The sequence below is a fragment of the Ambystoma mexicanum genome, chromosome 3p (assembly GCF_040938575.1).
Source record: "Ambystoma mexicanum isolate Mex_15411 chromosome 3p, UKY_AmexF1_1, whole genome shotgun sequence".
Lineage (NCBI taxonomy): Eukaryota > Metazoa > Chordata > Amphibia > Caudata > Ambystomatidae > Ambystoma > Ambystoma mexicanum.
Window position 1 is genome coordinate 149381200 of NC_090925.1, and position 20106 is coordinate 149401305.

Genomic DNA, 20106 nt, shown 5'->3' on the forward strand with positions numbered 1-20106 from the left:
AATGCACAGGGAAATGCATGAAGAATAGGCTGCCACCCATTTTTGCCTATGTTCTGAGCACAGGAGGGCACTGCCTAAAACCACCATTGGGCTACCCACACAGTAGCCTGAAACCATTGCAAAAGGGGCAATGCTGATTGCCAAAAGCAACCCACAACTATTGGGAATTCATTCCTTCAATGGGCACAAAATTATTTTACTGCAGAACCACACCAGTGCCATGTGCTGAACCTGGATAATATACTTCCATGTAAAATCTCTTGTTTGGAATGCATTCATTCAAGACTGATCCAAAAAATGGACGCAGTACCTATAAATACCTCAAGGCGGCGCCAGCGGTCTAAACTCTGACGGGGAAACTGCATGTCAGGAGTTGCAGGAGAGGCCTTTACATCAAAGGATGGGAGTTAATTAAAATCTTAACCACCTGCTGTTCCCAGAAGACAATCTGATTTAATTAACAGGCCAAAAGGCTGGGAACCCTTCTCACCTCAGGAAGTCTAGGAAACCACATGGTCATACTAACCAAATGCAAAGTGGCTCCCTGGTCTGCTGACCTCAGCCTCCCAGAGACCACGCAATAGGCTCTTGCACTTGAATAGAATATGCTGATGTTGACTGTTGACTGTACACAAAGAGCTCCCAGCAGAAGAGACATGTGATTACTGACCCACCCAAGTCTTGGAGGCGGACTCCAACACTCTGAGAACTGAATTGAAAGCAAAATATATATTTTACAGAAACACTGATAACTCTTGGTAACCGGATGACAGAAATGTGAAATGTGGGGAACCTTAAAATGGAAACTTTGCCTACCATTCAAGCACAAACTCCAATTTGTGTGATGTTCTGGGGCAACACCCTGCCATTTATTGACACCACAGACACTGTATTTAAGCTAGACAAATGGAAAGTTACTGAGATATGTGTAGTAGGGGGGGTATATGTGTATCAATTTTAATGAAAAACCAATGTTGCATAACCTACTAAAAAGCGCAAAATATTGCCATTTCTGGATGCAAGCTCTTAGAAACATCAGAGTTTGAACAGAGTATACCTCATGTGATACGTGATGGGTGCATGTAATTTCAAACCACTGTGTATCTATGAAATATGTCTTTAGGTCAAATATAGATTTGTGTGTAATTTGACAGGGGAGTGTCCTTTCTGCAAGCCATTAAATGACATAATTCTGACACACAATCCTGCTCTCCAGTGAGAACGCAAAGAATTCTCCAACCTATCAGAACTCTGAAGGGGTTGGGCCTAGAAAGCTAGCCTCTCCACCCACTTTCAAACCACATAAAAAGGGACCACTGAAATCTAGAGAGGACTTCATTTTCCATTTTCTTCCGGGAAGCTTTGTCGGACCACACAACATCCAGAAGATACCAGTTCCAGACTGACTCCAGCTACATATTCCAGAACCTAGAACTTGTACTTTAGAACCTAAATCAGAGGCCTAAAACCACAAGCTGAGTTCTCTGCCGCAGGCCTCAAATCATTGCAAGCTACTCACAGCCGGGTGAGCTGCTTGAATCCCTTGCCAAGAACTTTTGCCAGGACCAGTGCAGAGATCCAGGAGCCGTGCAGAGACCGCTGTACCCGGACAGACCAGACCAGAGATCCAGAGTGACCCAGACCGCTGTGAGCAGAACCAGAGAGCTGACCCAGGTCACTGTGAAGTGCCGAGACCAGAACCGGAGTCCAGTCCAAAACCTGACCAGATCCGTGGCGAGACCTTTTTCAAAAATATATTGTGAGTACCTAGCAGAACTGTGCAGAACCAATCTCTTAGTTAAGATAATCTAATCCAAACTATTTTAATCTAACCAGAACTGCCTCCTAGAAGTTGTCACTTGTTATTTTGTAAAGCTGCACCACTGTCATTTGTCAATTCTGCAGCTGCAAAGCTGTCACCTGTCATTTTGAGTTTACTGAACATCCGAAAAACTACCTTTTATTTAATCGTCCGTATCTCTGGAACCGTTTGGGCTACGAACTTGGTTTAACTTTCCTCTGAAAGAATCTAAGCTTTCCAACAAGCCTAGAACTGACTTCCTACTCCTTATAGTTTTTTCCGCAATCGCGATTCACGCACTCACGAATTTTGCCGCGATTTGCGATTTGGCCCGATTTCTTTACTTGTAAAAAGATAGCTGTTTTTGCCTGAACTGCTAAAATTCGTTTGCATCTTAAGAACCATCCCTGAATCATTGCTAAAGTGAGCCTGAACTCATCCCAAGTAGCTACCACTCCCCCTGAACCTCCTAAAGGGAATTAAACCATTTTCAGCATATTTCGCACTTCATTGCCATCACCTTTTAAAAGCATTTTGGGCCTGTGTTTCAAACTTCTATCTGTGGTCTAAGCTTGCTGGGGTGAATTGAATTATATTTGATTGCATTCCTAAGAACTGTGTGTGTTACTTCCATCTCCTTCCATTTCTTACATTGCATAGGGGAGGGGGGGGGGGGTGAATTGCCAGAGAAAAAGTGATTATATTATCTTTTGCTAAAATCATATCAAGCATTTCTGAACTGCATTTTATTCCTCATTGCTTTTCCCTTGCAATCATAAAAGTATTTTTGCTACTTTATCCATCCTATACTAACTCCTCATTGATTATAAAGAAGTGTGCTAGTGCCAGATTACCCATTGTTGATCAACATCATATGTCTAAGTGTACTATCAGATATTAATTTATTATAAAGTGTGATATATATATATATATATATATATATATATATATATATATATATATATATATATATATATATATATATATTGTTTAAATTCTCAAATAAACCTTTTAACTTGCAAAACAGAACTACTTCCTGGCTCAGTGGGGTCAGGGGGATTCCAAGAGAGGGGTGTTATATAGGGGTAGTCATCCAGAACTCATAAACTGGACATAAAGATATATCAATAAGGGTTTCCATTCAGTATCCCAGACTAGGCATTGACTTAGCTGTAGTGTTGAATTGAATCCTCTTACAACTGAAACCCTGACAATCCCCCACAGTACTGCGTTACTGTTAAAAACGCTGGCTCGACGCTAGCCTCTGGCTTCTCTTGAACTCTGTAAAGCGCTCTGCTGCCTATAGGCCAAGTTTGCGCTATAAACAATAAAATTAACACGTTATATAATGAACAGGCCTTTAAATATTACTTCTGCCATTGCTACGTGATGTACCTTGCAGGAACAGTGTGTTTTTCTTTTGCAGATGATGAACTGAAGTCCTTATTGAGAAGAGCGACCGGACACAGATTTCTGGCTGTTTATTTAGCAGTCCTGGTGCTCGTTATACTTGCCCTGGGAGCTTACATTGCAGGTGAGTGTGTGTCACTGACACTTCTTTATTTAACACAGTTCTTAAACCAGCATGTGATGAAATACCGAAGTCCAGCATGATCTGCGGTCACTGCGGCTCTCGCTGAGCAATCGCGGTTGCGCCAAGACACGCACGCACCTGGAGGGTGAAGTGGGCGGGATATCTGCCCGTTCCAGGATGGCAGGGAAGGCCACTTTTTTTTTTTTTTTTAACTGCTTCCCTGCTGGGGATTCAAACGTGATCCTGGCACTAACCACCCAGTGTTGATATGCCTGCACTATTTTACAGAGGCTGCATTGGCTTTGTTTATTTGAATAGACTTCTTGGAAAAGCCAAGCTTGGCAGCAATCTGCATTGGAATTGCGTTAGGCACAGCAGTGTTTGTAGGCACTGGGAGGGGTGTGTGTGCGTATCATCATAGGAAAGTCCCTTAAGAGGTGCTAATGATGTGTGTTTGGGACGGTAGGCTGCCTATATAAAGCTGCATGCTTTGGGAGTGGGGGACAATGTCCCACTAATGGCAGTAAATGCATTTTCTTTCACTGTGTTTCCTGCAGTTTTGCTGGAACTGCTGTAAAACACAGCGTTGTGGGGTGGAGAAAAGGAAGCATCCATGTATGGGGTTTAAATTGGGGGTCTAGCGGAGGGGGCAGAAAAGTGGGTAGGGCAGAGGGAACATCGGTCCACTACTTTTAGATTTGCACTAAAACAATAGGAGAAGGGAGCCCGTTGGTGGAGTGGCTGATGGCAGTCAGAGCTGAAGGCCTGGGACTGGTGGTCTAAAGATCTCAACACTGGCACCTGGCAGCAGTGGCCCTCCTCCCCTGCAGTCTTCCCACTATTCCGACTTGGCTTCTGTCCTCAACCGAATGGAAGGGATACCAGCATCTACCAGCATTTATTTTTTGTTTTGCCGAATGTTTGTGGCGGTTGTGCAACAAAATGGCAAACCATGGTGGGGGGGAGAGAGAATGTGAGAGAGGGTGTGAGAGTGAGAATCTAAACGGAGAGAGAGAGAATCTGAACAGAGAAAATCTGGTTGGAATAACAACCGGCAATGCCACAGCATGGAAATCGCAAATCACTCGTTTATTTTTTCAAACTCTTCTGCAGAACTACCCAATAACGAGTTCCCTATCAATATTTGCTCCAATCAGCAGCTTTGTAAGAAGCAAGTCGGGTGTCAGGATTTCCATTTCCCAGCTGCGCAGTGATTTTTAAGATTGAGCTATTGAACTATTTTGGGCTATTTACCAGCACGGTTGGGCTATTTAAACCCTATTTGGTAAATGGCAGGTGTGTGCAGGATGTTTTGTTTGTGGAGTGCTACTTTCAATGAACAATCTGGGTTTTGTTTAGTCCCTCTAGGCTGCCTTGCTAACCCCACCCCACCCAGCCCACACCCAATTAGTCTGCTGGTTGGGTTGTGTTTGGGCTATTTTGGGCTACTTCCGTCAAATCTTGCAGGCTGTTAATCAGGTTTCCTGCTTCCAACCACCATACTCTCTACCCCCGCTCAACCCCCACTCTCTCTACCCCACCCATCTACCCACACACTGCCTCACCCAAACCCCACACTCTTTACCACCCACACAAACCTGACTCTTTCTACCCAATCCACCCCCTCTCTCTACCCCATCCCCACTCTCTCTACCCCCACACCTTCTCACTCTCTAACCTCTCTCTAACCAGCCCTACTTGCAAATACCCCCTCTGACCCTTGCTCTCACATGCTTGCTTTATTTCTTACCCTCTCACTCTTACCCTTTCTCGCTTATATTTCCCATTGCTCATCATAGATGGAACCCTCTCTCATTGGCTTCCTCCCTTGCTCTATTCCCCTTCTCATTCTCTTTAACACCCGCGCCCCTTCTCGCATCCTCTTTTGAAACTTTGCACTCTCCTCCTAGCACCCTGGTGCCTATAAATGGAAACAGAAGTAAATGCCAAAATTATTGGCTTTGCCAATGCTTGTTTGTGTTGCAGTTGTAGGTAGTGGGAGGCAGGGCGCGTAACAGCCTCTGTTTGATCCACAGACATAGCGGGGCTAGCACCTACTGGAGCCCCCAAAACCTTTGACATTCATCACATTCTTTACCAGATGACAACATATAATTCTAAGTCCCACCGATCTTCCAGTCTGCTGTACATCAAAGTATCTTCCTAATTAACTGAGCCCTATGTGGCGCTTGATCACAACATGGGCCTCCTTTGAAGTAGGGGGTTGCTGGCAGACTTTCATCGCCTACAATTCACATACGTCCCTGCTCTGTAAGGAGTAGTTCCATCAGGACATTGGCTGCCCTTTGTACCAAGTTGACACATTGCATTACAAAAAGGTGTTGGTATCTGGTCTCCATTGTCACTTCCTGCACCCATGCCTTCCCTGAGGCCTGCTAATTAACATTCTTCAGTATTTACTGCAACCAGCAAGGTTTCCCAATGGAGATGAAAATCCATGCGGCCTTGAGATTCTTATCAGGCTGCACATGGCCAAAGGCTTTTGATGTACCCAATGCTGTGAGGTGTCAGCTACACATGACGGGGGTGGGCAGCGCTGGTAAGCTGTGCCCTCTCAGATTACATTACTATTTTTCTGCTGTGCGTGGAAAATGTGCGTGGGAATGGCCCCATCTTTCACTCTTTTTAAAACACACAAAAAAAGCCCCAGCGAGCACACTTTTCCCATGCGGATGGTCGAATTCCTCACAGGGGGTGTTGTTCCCTGGTAGGGTGAGGGGCAGGTAGGCCTCTCCCACCAGGTTGAGGTGTAGCAGGGTCAATCAACCTGTGCTGCAGTTCTGACACTAATGATTTCAGTGTGTCCAGAAAACCCATTGAGATGTCCCTAGCCGGTGCCAGGGTTGGAGGTGGATTTACCTCTGGCGATCTGGCCCTAGGCAGAGGAGACTGAACTGGAGCTGCATTGAGTAGAGGAGCCCCCTTTAGGTGGAGGCATTTGCTTGGGGCTGGAAAGGATCCCTCCCACAGCTGTCTCCTCATCCTTGCCTGAAAAGATCGCCCTTGGATCTTCCTGCTCGACAATGGGCTGAGTGATATTTTGTGCAGGAGCCGCAGACGTACCTTCTCTGGAGTGAATCCAAGAGCTAGTGGAAGAGGGCGAGTTGGTTGTGGCAGTGCAGCTAAAGTGGATGGTTGGGACAATGGTGTGGTAGTGCCAGATTTTACTGACAAGGTCGTTGACGGCATAGCCTTGGGATGTCTATGATCATGGACAGGATCAATTTTCACAGTCATCAACTAGGATCTTGAGGCTGACGACAGAGTTGTAGTAGTTGATGGGGTAGTCAATGACTTGGTGTGCATTGATGATGACGTCAACAGGTCTTTAGTCTTTGAAGACCATTTCTGGCAGGTCTTCAACAAAGAAGATGCATTTTACTGCAAAGCAGATCCAGAAGGTGTTTAGGTCTTCTTGCTGTTGCTTCGGGAGCCTTCCTCATGCCACCTAGACCTCTACAGATAGTGGTAATCTGTGACATTTGACCTTGCTCGAGTGAGACATGACTACAGACTGAGTCAGAGGCCCCCCGGCATCATGCAGCCATGCTACCAACCTTCGGTGGCAGTCTCGGAGGGTCTTGTTCGAGAATTGTTTGGCATATGTCCCACTCCTGTCTGACATGCATTGGGTGCAAGCAATGAAGGCAGTTGTCATGAAGATCATCCACAAAAACTTTCTTCAGCCGCACACTTCCCTTTTGGATTCAGCAATGATGCAGTCCGCCACACCGGGGAAGAGTCGCTGACAAGAGTCCGCTCACAGGAGCAATGGTGATAAACTGGAGAAGAAACCCCGTACAGCACCGGATCATTTAATCGTTGTGGAAATGGAACATTTTTGCTGACTTTTAGGAAAAAACTTTGAACATCTAAGAGATTTTTATTAGAGCTCCCAACATGAAACTAGTGGTGAATATGACTCCCTGGGTGGAGCTAAGGGAGCCCTTCCTATTGGAGGGGGGGCTCAGTATGACCCAAACTGACTACAATAGAGCACCAAAGTGACTGACGTTTTCAGTTTAGAATTAAACTGTTCTGTTACTGCGGATTCATAGACTGATGATGGGGGAATATTCACAGCATGTGAATCTACGAAAGACCCAATGCTGGCGAACTTCGATGCACATAACTAGCCGCATGCCCCGTGACCTCAGTTTAATTATTTTTCCCCCATGCTCAGCCATGTTGGGTAATTGTGTTTTTATTATACCCCTTAAAAAGTAACCTGCAGATTGTCTGTCATGAGCCTAACGGCAGAGAAGGAGAGGCTTGCAACCAGCAAATTGGCTCACTGATTCAGGGGTAGGCTGGGAGGGTGATATGGATCATCCATCCGAAAGAACATGACCAATCTGTTCTAATGAATAGTGTCCTCCCACGTATTCCTCATCTTAGATGAGACTCCCATTGCAGCGATTGCGCCTTGGAGGAGGGAAAGAGAGCAGCTCACATTAGCAATCTACTCACAAAGCACTTGGCAAGACCGCTCTCCTAAATATGGCATCTTGACCTTCCCAGGTATTTAGAGCTGTGGAGAGAAGACCATGTTGCTGCGTGGCAAATGTCCACGATAGAGACCACTCTCTGTAGAGCTAAGGATGTAGCCTCTCCTCTAGTGAGTGTGCCCCATGGCTGAGATGACCGCTGTATTATAGTACTGTGAAATTGATAGCCCATTTCATTTGGAAATGGTGTTTAAATTGCCTTTCCCATTTTAAGGCCAGTGTCCCCTACAAACAGCAAATCCTTCGCTCTTGTTCTTGCTATATAAAAGCTGACAGCCCTAGTGGCCAGTCTATGAAGTCTCTCCATCTTTAGAAGAATGAGGAGGAGCGGAAAAAGGTGGTAGATTCATCTTTTGCCTTAAAGGGAATTCCAACACTACCTTTGGGGAGGAAGGACAGGCAAACACTTAGGGTTGCCTTGTCTTTGGTGAAAAGAATGGAATCTGGCTTGTATGACAAACCTTGTAGCTCAATGGCTCTGCATGCTGAGAAAAAGGCGGTCTTCCTGGAAAGAAGCCTGATTGGGCAAACGTGCTTTGGCTCAAATGGTGTACCCATCAAGAATGCTAACACCAATTTCAAGTCCCATGCCGGCAACATGAAAGGTGTTGAGGGGGAAAAAGGTTTCATTAGTTCTGTCAGGAATTGCATGACCAGAGGCACAGTAAAATAGGAGTCTTGGTCTGGTGTTCTCTTAAAAATTGAAATTGCTTACAAGTACCCTTTGGTCTTGGCCAACTAGAGTCCTTGCCTCACAAGGTAGCAACAGGAAAGAGTACTGCAGTGATGTCACATGATAAAGGATCCCAGTACTTGTCTCTACACCAACTGCAAAATGTCTTCCACCGGCAGTGCTAAAGCGCGTGTGTTGCTGTCCTTCTTGCCACAACCAACTCCTCCATGATGTCTTCCAGAAGATTCCAATCTCTGTACCTCATTCTCTCAGTAAACATGCGTCGATGTTGAGGGTACTGACATTTGGATGGACGATAGACCTTCTTGCAAGGTCAAGTCTGCTCTCTTTGGGAGATGCTGTGGAGGACAGAGGTTTAAGCCCAGAAGGTCCAGGTAGCACGTTCTGCGGGCAGTCAGGGGCTTTGGTATCAAGAAGCAGTGAGGGTACCAACCCTGATTTCTATCTGCCGGAGGTATTGGTTCTATCGCCCCTTCCTCTAGCAGGAAGGCAATAGCCTGCTGCAGTAGCAGGTCTGGAGGTTTTGGTATCCGGACGTAATGAAAGACAGTACCATTTATGAACCTACATGCCTGGCCCAAGCATCTGAAGTATTGTTTTCCCATTCGTCATAGTATTGGGTCAGATGCCCTCCCACTGGTGAGTTGTGTAGGGTTAGATTAGGAAGGGTTTGGTTCCGCTGCTGGGTCTGTTGGGACGAAATCTCCTGTAACTTGTGGTAGACTGTCCTCCCCGCTTTAACTGACTGATCCAGCGTAACAAAAAGGCTCTGTTTTTCAGGATGATGACGGTTGCGCTGTGTGCTGGTGAATTGCTGCGGTCAGGGACTTGGCTGCCACCCTGGAAGATTGCAACTTCTCAATGCTATCGTAAGCTTTTGAGCCAAAGAGATTATGACCATCAAAAGGCATATCCATCAACCTGGCTTGAACTTCTGGCACAAATCCAGACTTTCATGGTCCTGAAGAGCAGCTCAACACCAAACTGGTGCCCATTGCACTGCCTAGGTAGTCTGAGTTGGCCAAGCCAGAACCAGGCCCATCAGAGACAATGCTTAGGAACCTGTCTTTCTTTTTGGTTTTGGCACATTTATGTGGCGTTTGCGCCACAAAATTGCTGAAACCATTAGTACAGGAGAGAGGGCAGATCTGTCATTTGTTCTCATGAGGCAGCCTTTCTACACCCAACCATATGCCCACTTTATCTCCTCCCACCCAACTCACCCCCCCACTCTCTCTACCCCCACGTTCACCCATTATATGTGCTAGTTGGGTTTTGTTTGGGCTATTGTGGAGTACCTTTGAAAAACCCTCCCGAGGCTGCTTTGTTCTTCATGTCTCTCGCCCCGAACCAACTAACATCACCCACCCACCCCATCCCACTCTCTCTAACCACACCAACTCACCCACCTGCTCTCACCCTACCCCATCCCTCTCTACCCCACCCACCCTACCCCCACGCACTCTACCCCTACCCACCTAACCTCACGCTCTCTACCCTAACCCGCCCACCCTACCCCATGCTCTCTACACCCACCCTAACCCACTCTTTACCCTACCCCACTCTACCCAAGCCACCCTACCCCATCCCTCTCTACCCCTCCCACCCTACCCCTCTCTCTGAACCACCCACCCTATCCCACTCTCTCTATCCCACCCTACCCAACTCTCGCTACTCTATCGCACCCACCTACCCCACTCTCTCTACCCTCACCCAATACCTTCACCCTCTCTACCCTCACTCACCCTCTCTAACCTCACCCACCCTACCCTCACCCACCCCCACACTTTATTCCTACCGTTCCTCACTCTACCCCTAACTACCTTGCCCCATGCGCTCTACCCCCACTCAGCCTACAACCGCTCTATACCACAGCCCACCCACCCTAGCCCACTCTCTCTACCCCACCCACCCTACCCCCACATTTTCTACCACACCAACCCTTCCCCACTCTACCCCACCCTCTCAAACCCCACCCAATCCCCACCCTCTCTACCCCCTACCCAGCCTAAAACTGCTCTCTACCCTCACCCACCCAAAGCACACTTTCTACTCCCACCCATCCACAACCAACATAGTTCTATCTCAGTCACTGACTGATAAGTAGCTCTTCATTTGCTATAACAAGTTGCTAATATTAGGGAGCTCTGAGGCAACATAACACCCAGACCGAGTACAGTGAAGACAAGGCTGTGCCAGGATTTACCAACAGTCCAGAGGGCTTTTGATTCTTTCACTGCGTCGCATCATGACTGTCTCCTACAGCTCCTATCAGCTGCTCAGGATCCCGGCTGGCCTTGCTTCCCCCAAAAATAGCATGCATAGCATCCTCTCTTTCTGAAGAAGACTTATTACCCCAGTTGAAATTCTCCCACAGGAACCTTTCCATTCTTACGGAAATGTGCAGTGATTAATCTGTTTCTTTATTTGACCCTACGTACCCATACATTTTCATTCCATCTCCCAGCTCCTTTTTTTTGTCACAGCAATTAGTACGATAGTACGAGTGGTAGTCCCACACATCCAAAATTCAAGAGCATGATCTTGGCGTTTAGAAGCTTAAAATTGACAAATTCGTCCCTTTTTTTTTTAACAGACTCAAACTTTGCACGTCAAGTCGTCCATTACGGTCTTACCAGGACAGGCAATCGAAAAGAAAGAAAAGACGGACTTTCAGGCAATAAAGCAAAGGAATGTCCTTCCACCATCACTACACTGAGTCCAACTTATTAACCTTTCAGAAACATTTGAAAAGCTATGTTTTTATTCTTTCCTAAGCGTCGGTATCAAAAACAGACCTTCACAATATCATCCATTTCAATAGCGCCATGACACCCTCGGGTGACTACTGTGCTTAATCAGAATTACCTGTGACATGTATGTGACATAACATATGCAACGTGTATGTATATGTTAGAATTTTGGCAGGGCTGTCTCTGCGATTTTGTGATAGTAATAACTGCTGTGTTACAAAAATATACCTCTGTATTCATTAAGAAACCTTAAAAATGAATCTCATGATTTATCTTGGTGTTTACACTTTTTTCTGTTGCAAATCGTCATTCTATTGCAGCATTAGGGTAAAGGTTCAGAATGCTCACAATAAAAACAAGCATTGGGGTAGAGAGAGTGAGGAGGTGGGGTGGGGTTCGTGAGAGTGGGGGGTTAAGTGGCCGTATAGAGAGTGGGGGTTGGGGTGGGGCTAGAGAGAGTGGGGGGTAGAGTGGGGATTGGGTGGGTAAGGATAGATAGGGTGGTGATTGGGTGGGAGGGGGGTAGAGAGGGAGGGTGTAGGGTGAGTGTGTGGGGTTAAAGAGTGGTGGTGGTGTGGTGGGTGTTCGATGGTTGTTGGGGGCAAAAGATAAGGTAGTCCAAAATAGCCCAAACAAATCCCAACCAGCACACGTAATGGGGTTGGGTGGGGAGGGTGTGCTCAAGTCAAGGGTACATGCAGGTGGACAGAGTCCCCCTCTTTTTTCCGAGAGCACCTTGATATACTAATTTCTGGTGACAACATATTCAAATGGTATATTAATGAGTTCTTTCCCGCCCCCACTTTTTTTTTTTTAAATGATTTTTTTTTAGGACTTGACCACTGGTTGGGGTGGAGAGAGTGGGCGTGGGTGGTCGTAGAAAAGAAGCCTCAGGAGGAAAACAGATCTGTTGTCAAAAATAGCCCAATTGACTGCGTGTGGGGGTGGGGGGATAGCCTAATATGAAATCACTGCACAGCTGGGAAATGGAAAGCTCCGTACCTGACATGCTTCTTGCAAAGCTGATGATTGGAGGAAATATTGTTGGGTAACTTCTCATTGGGTTCATTGGGTAGTACGGTGGAGGAGTTTGGAAAAAGCAATTTTTTTTTTTTAATTTATTTTTTTTTATTTGGCAGTTTCATGCCATTGCATTGCCCATACCTATTCCAACCAGATATTCTTAGGTCAGTAACCCCATTTCCTCTCTCTTCTGTAACAATGGTTCTACATCGCAGAATAAGTGCCCATCCAGAATCATAGCCACCTTTTCCCGTGAGTGCCCTTCTATGTGTCTGGTCATCTCAGCCGGCAGTCAGCAGTGCCAGGGGTTCTCGCTGTGTACCCAACTGCCCATGTATCTACTTCTCAAACTAGTCGCACACGCTATTTAGCAGTGGTCAAGGTGGGAGCAAGGGGGAAATGTTGTTATTATAAGGTAATTGCACTGTAGATTTGCCCTCCTGACTATAACATTACTTCCTGCTTTACAGTTCTAAAGAGGAGCCAGTGCCCGGATCCACAGGGCCATTCTACAGACGTGGCCAGCAGCGCGGAGAATCCACAGGTCCAGGCTACAGGCGTGGCCAGCAGCGCGGAGAATCCACAGGCCCATGCTACAGGTGTTGCCAGCAGAGCGGAGAATGTGAAGACCAGTGAAGTGCTGCCACCTTGTGGCGATGGCTGGATCTGGTTCAGAAATAAGTGCTACTTCTTTTCTCAAGTCGAGGCAAACTGGGACGATGCTAAACATGCGTGCGCTTCATGGAACTCCTCGCTGGCCGTGATTGACAACCAGCGGGAAATGGTAAGAAGAGAGAACCTCTCTCACCCTGTCTCCTGCTAGCATCTTATATGCACCCTGAATTATCAACCCTTACAGTTTATCAGTGCCAGACAAACGCAACACCCATCACCTATTCATTCCACACCCACCACTTTTCCATTTGACCTGTATTTGTTCACATAGAAGGGCGTTCATATGTCTCTTAAATATACTGTTCAGACCAAGGCCAGCTGAAGTTGCCAGGGGCCCATTACATAATGTTTGGGGGCCCCTCATTGACGAGGGGAAACATTTGTCTGAGCCAGCTGTGGGGTGCTTACATTATAGTGGAGATAAGTGCAAATCAACAACGCCTCCTTGCAGCTTCCTCCAGGTACCTGGAATAGCTGCAGATTATCAAGGGACAGTTTTATTAGTCTCCGCCCAGCACGACAGAACAAAGAAAGGCTGTCAGTTGGGGAAATTAAACCCAAGTGTAGAAAAGCACGCAGGTGATAAGCACTAGCAAGCTGCTAGATCTGCAAAGCCAGAGGGAGTGGATGGCCTGAGGGCCCAGCAAAGTCTGCCTGTAACCTGCACGTTACAAAGCATGCATTTAATTTACTGAATTAAAGAATTTATTTTGCTGTATGATAAAACAACGATGAGGTACAGGCTCGTGGCTCCCTAGAGTCTCGAGGTCCATTTCAACACAAAGTTAAAGAGCCCAGGTGTCCGTCCCGATACTGATGGCTCCTTCCACAGTCCGACTCAAGTTTACATCAATAAGCTCTCTCAGGCCTCCTCCGACCCCCCCGAACCCCTCCCCACCACCACCACCTCCTACTACACTTGGACTGCAGAGAATATAAACATATGTATATGCACATTCTAGGCGCAGTCTGCCCTCGCCTCTCCTGTGTGCCCAGCACTCCTCAGTGCCTGAGTGCCAGGATCCATGATTGACACATACCTAAAATAAGTTTCTTTTATTTCACAGTAAAACATGATAATATAATATAAAACAGTATGTGAAACATGAGTTACATGGGATCAGAGATAGATTGGGGGTAGTTGGAAGCAGGTCTTCCAGGCATTTCCATTTGCACTCTTAACTTTTGGACCAAACTTGGGCCTCTGGCGATGCTGCAATCATTAGAAGGGCTCTGGCAGGGCCTGATTTATGGAATAATTTGCACATGAAATAGGGACTTGCGTGCCATTCTGTGCGCAAACCGCCTTTGTCGATTCATGGAATTAACTTTTCATGCTTTTTCCGGAGATTGCGGGGACTCCGTGCCAGTCCAGCACGTCTCTGCGAGCAGCCGAGCGCCTAGCGCGAGACTCCTCGCAGAGTGTGGGCCGGGCCTGCACTAGACATAAATAGGGGGCAGAACATGCATATTCCCTGTCCTCCATGCAGAATGAGGAAGAACAAGGCATTGCGTGGGTGTGTCGAGGGACGAGCTCCGCAAGGAAATCACAACGTCCATCACTGCAAGAAACCACGCGTATTCATGGATCCGACCGTACAACATCACCTGGGGGAAAACACCACGCAAAGCTGCCTAGCACACCGCGGCGTAAAAGCAGGCGCAAGGCCCGAAACGCATAGGATGCGTTTAGCAAAGGTAAGGTCCGATCGGGAATTTAGGGGTGCGTGCACGCAGCTGGGGTTTAAATTGCACTTAGGGATGCGCATATGCAGAATAGCTGGGTGCAGCCATGGTTTATGGGGATTTGCACGCAGATTTACTGTGGAATTACTTGAACTATGGAAAATGGTATGCATGTTGTCGGAGTGCTGTTTACAGTTACGGCTGACCCCACGTAGTCTCGCTGGGGTGCTGGCTTGCTTGCAGGGAACCCTAAGCAGGATTTCTGGGGTGCATGTGTTCGTGGCTGAGGAGCCTGCAAAGGTTGGTATGTGTGGCTAGGGGTGTGTCGTGGGCGTTCCAGCTGCTTCTTGCGCATAGGGATACTTTCCGGGCAGAATCCATAAATATGCAGAGCACCCACAAGAGTCTCATGCGTGAGGGGACTCACAAAGTCGCTCTTGCCGCGCAAACTTTGCAAGGTCTATGCACACTTTTCTATGAATTTGGCCCAATGACCGGAAATATTGTCCTGTGTGTGGCCACTATCCCTGCCACATCTACCACAATCAGGCCGAGGTGAGTTACATGATGGTTGCTGGTCCTTGTGAAACAGGGCCTCCTTCTTAGAGTCCTATCTACAGGCTGACCAGAGGGGAGGCATGATTGTGAAGTTATGAATCTCTTGGCGCCTATCTACAGGTCTAGTGGAGGGTCTTCATCATTGGTTCCTTTCAAATCCTTGTCAGTGAGGCAACTGAGCTAATGGCCCTTGGAAACGTGCATCTGTTACTGGATGGGATTACACCAGAATAATTCTGAGTCCAAAGAACCGGACAAACTCAAGAAGATGGCAGGTTACAGTTTTATAAGCAATTATCTAAAACATGGAGTTACACCAAACATCAACGGACGTACGCTCATTCTCGGCGATTTCCACATGAAATACAGTTATATACTTTCTTTGTGCGTCAGAATGATGTCCTGCTATGTGGCAATAGTGAAAAACCTATCAACGGTTGGGATTGGTTAAGGGACGCATCTAGATATACAATCATATAGGAGCTAGGTTTGGCTGTCCGATATCAGGTGGACAACATACGACTACCTATTCATACATGTCATTTAAGAAAATCAGATAGTGTTTCATTGGTTTCGCAAGCTATAAGGTCCTTCGTTATATGGACTAATACAATTGATTTGACAAGCTTGTGCCATGTCTGGAATATTCAGTTCAATTAGCACATAAGCCAAGACCCAGGTGCAAGTAGATGGGACATGAAGGTGCCCTACCATCCAATTAGCCCACATCTCTCATCACCCATGCCTTCTGCCATGAAATTCATAGTACTAGTACTTTGCCTTGCAGATTATACTTGTCCTAGGAATGCACCGGCAGTGAGGGCACTCGCTGTCATGTCTGGAACTCCAAGTTCAAGACCTATTTTCAGCCTCCACGATTCTGTAAATTCGGCAAGCATTTAAATGTGTTAATGAATTAAGACTTGGCATCTTCTGTGTTCTTTCTTGCGCCTTAACGTAAGAGGATTCATCCGCCGCACATATGTTCCTCTTCAGCGTAGTTCTTGACTTCAGACCAGACAGCCTCCCAATGCAGCTCCAACAACCTGCATTCTACTGCGACACAGCCTTTCATTTTCTCCTCATGATTCTTTGGCTTACGAATTTCATGATACCAATGTCCAGTTTCTGTACAATGGTGGCTCCGCCTGCATTCGATTCACTACTTGTAGCTAGCCTATACTATGACTTGATCTGTTTTGCGTTTCAGCGTATGTACATTCATTATACTTCTGATTTCTGAAGCACTTTCTAACGTGTAATCTTGTTTGCCACTTTTAAGGTTCCCTTGTTTCTTTACTCCGTCATTTGTCGTCTAGGAATCGTACATTGTCTTCATTCAGTATTTCAGGACTTTGTGCACACTTTCTTATGACGTCATTAGTCCATTTTCTTAGCTCTTTCTCATATTCCTTCTAGGAGCTCCTCCTGCAGGCTGCCATCGACTCGAGGGTACATTCGATATGGTTGTCTTAATGGATAACGTCTTCCAAATACTTGCTGCAGTATTGGTACAATAGCTGGTGTTAGACTGGGCACAGTCTCATGTCTCCAATACAGGGCAAGTAGCAGAGGGGGAGGAGATCTCCTGCGGATGTGTACGTCTGCTCCTCTGCATTCCCCACCTCCTCAAGTTTTCCTACTTCTTTGAATCTTCTCTTGAAGAATGGTTTCTTTGGTATCCATATCTTCGTCACCCCCCTCAGGGTGTCCACATTTTTTTGTGTTCGTCCACTCCAGGTCATCTAATTACATTCTCCACTTGGGGTACAGAAGACTAAACTTCCCACATAATTCTTATGATCTCTTGGGTACTGGAATTGCGTTCCTTCAGGTGCCACAATACTTGCTTTTATGTGGTTTCTAATGGTCCTTTCAGTCTGCGCGTTATCTTCCGTTTCATCCTTCACATCAATCATGATCTTCATTCCAACTGCTTTCTTTGCTGTTTTCTACCATTTTCTAATTATTAACCTTATAACACAGAATCCGAACACTATCAGTGTTAGGCAGAATTGCATGCAGTACCGTCTGGGACCACCACACACAATTGGGACTACAGGTGTAAGCAAGACCAACCTTCGGTATAAGTCTGTACCACACAGTTTGTTGGTAGTGAGCTGAGCAGCCAGGCTCATCTCAAGAGTGAATGTGAGCAGTACAAGTAGTTACACAGAGGACTTTCAATCACAGTGGTTCAAGGAGACACTTGTACTCCAGGTTTCTTGGTTAAACACTTATTAATTTATTTACACAATCATTCATAAAACATTTCACTAGAAGAAAACTTAATATTATAGACCAATACACTTCAATACAAAAGGAGCCAAATGGCAGTTCAGTTACTTAGCAGTGAGCAAAAAGGACAAAAGTAAGTAGAATAGATTATATATACTTTCTAGGCAGTGCAAATAGTTTCAGTTCACCAGAATAGTTCAATTCAAGTCAATAGGCCAGGCCAAAATCAATGGGCTAGTGTTCTGGATATGAAAGGCCAGTTCTGGTATCAAACGGTAAAGTCTTTGCAAAAGTTCTCGGAAGTAGTTTAGGCGAAAAAGAATCATTCGTGGGGTCCCAAGCTGATTAGGCCTGCAAGTGGAGTGGCGTTCTCTCAATCGGGTTGGCACAGTACCCTTTTGTGAAGAAAACAAATGTTGCTGAAGTCGTGGTTCATGCAGATCTCGCTGTTCCTGAGCCTCAGTCGTGGGGACAAGAGGGAGGACGTCGGGGGACTCCTGCACTGCACAGGATCGTTGAAGAAAGCAAACAAAATGGAGTCGGTAGCTGTAGATTCACGAACTGGTGTCCCTCTCCCTGGTTAAACCTAACCCGACTTGAGAATGGTATCCAGGTGTCTTATGAGTTGATTGGTCCCACCAACTCAAAGGAAGAAGCCGTCCTTGAAGGAGCTCCTCTGTGGAATGGAGTTTGGCAATTCGGACCTGCAGCAGGGCTTCACCGGGCAAACCAATGGTCCAGTGGTTGCAGCAGCTGTCCTCTTCCAGCTCGTCTTCGGTTCTTTCGTTCCAGTGGTCAACTCTGCCTTCCAGTCCACGAGACTTGCCTTTTAAACAGTTTTCTCCCTTTCGTTCCAGCCTAGCTGTCACTCACCCAGCAGGGTGGCTGTCCTTGCCAGACAGCCAGCCAATCACCCCAGAGTGCATTTGGGTCTCCTAGGAGACTAAGCACAGGATGTTTCGGGCACCTCCCTCACTTCCTGCCCACCCCAGACACTCAGACGCCAAGGGCGGGCTTCAATCCTGAAGCCCGCCAAAGGCACACGAACAAAGGGACCAAACCTGGTTTGGCGCGCAGAGACCAACACTAGAAGGACCATTCCAAAAAGAAATGGCGAAAAAAGACCAGGACCCGTTTAAACAAAGGGGCTTAGGGCGCCATCTTGAAAAACATGGCTCCCCTGATTTTGAGCTACCGGTGTTCGCGGTCGGGAAAAATCATGGTAGTTTGTTGTAAAACCACTGCCACCAGCCTTTTCAATAGGAAAGGGTAGCATTTGACTGCTACATGAGTGTTTAGACACAGGGGATACTATGTAACCCCTCCAGCACTCCATTGTAAGATGGTGTGGGCTGGGTCTATAATTTGGAAAAGACTAGTAAGTCGATTTCACTTTACATTCTGTGGGAAACAGTAGTTTATCCCAGAGAAGGTATTTAAACCTCTGGGAAGTCTAAAAGACATCCCTGTGTCACTGCACTGAGGGTGCTCTGTAACACACATGAAAAGATGATGCCTATGGAGTTATCTAAAACTCCATAATCGGAGAACACAAATGTAAAACATATATCAAAATACATGAAATGGTGGGGAAAAAAGGCTCACTCTTTCCAGGTAAAAAAAATCAAGTCCTCAAAATTCAGCAAAGCTGCTGGGGGTCTCTAAGGTTAAGGGAATTAGCACATTTCTGAGAATTCTCCCGAACAATCATCACCAATAGTTCTCCAAGCAACTTGAACACATTTGCCATCCAGTCGGGAATCCATGCAAACAGGAATGACAGCCAATCGTGATCTCCAATAGCCTCTGTCTCCTCCTCCAATTTCGTGTGCAGTTCTGTCAACATAGTTATAGCATCTGTCGGAGTCCAGTTCTCACCGTCACAAGATGGTATGAAAGTACAGCAAGAAGGCCCGACCTTGGCGCAAACACCTCCTTCCATTGCTGTAATCATGTTGAGGACATGCCTGTTCTGGAGGGCCATTAACCTTATGGCCCTCAACTCTTCCAAATCCTTTTATAGTGGCATTGATTGTCTGTAACAACTCCCATCTGGTGATCTACAAACATTTAGCATTCACTGCTGTTTGGAGTCCAGGCATAAATATAGATATCATTATCATAGTCTTGCTGAACAATTTGTGCTCATCCACATCTCATTGTAAGCTTCTATTGACTTAGCTGAGGAATAATTCTCTCTCTTCATACGCTCGAGTGCAAGTGACCTTTTTCTCAAGTGCTCATCTACTTTTGGAAATCCCTCAACATTCAGGTTGCTCTGGGGGATCAGCAAGGCTGGAACATGGATGAGTACAATGGAACACACTTCTCCCCAGTTTCTGGGCAACTTCATATATGCTCTGGATCCACAGGCCGAATATCGATCAATTAGGACAACAGTCCCTCTCCTCTTTCCTGGGATATCAATTATGTTCTTGCACCCTCTATGTTCTCCAACTCAGACTTTACCTTTGCTTCGAATGCACATTGTTGCATCAGTCAATGCACAACAGCCATTGGTCCTGATTCGTCAGTTCTTGGCCCGTGACTTTAGGCACTCATCATTCACTTTCTGCACCTCTTGCACGGTTTCCTTTCTCAGTAGATGAGCTGCA

The 20106-nt window shown here is 46.3% G+C and overlaps 1 protein-coding gene across 1 annotated transcript in view; it reads left to right on the forward strand.

Moving 5' to 3' along the window:
- Window positions 1-20106, forward strand: part of LOC138580177 (uncharacterized) — a 92479-nt gene that overhangs the window by 45891 nt on the left and 26482 nt on the right. The window contains exons 2-3 of the mRNA XM_069650503.1: window positions 3228-3335; window positions 12805-13118. Of these exons, the coding sequence (XP_069506604.1) occupies window positions 3228-3335; window positions 12805-13118 (422 nt within the window). The remainder of the gene's footprint in view (window positions 1-3227; window positions 3336-12804; window positions 13119-20106) is intronic.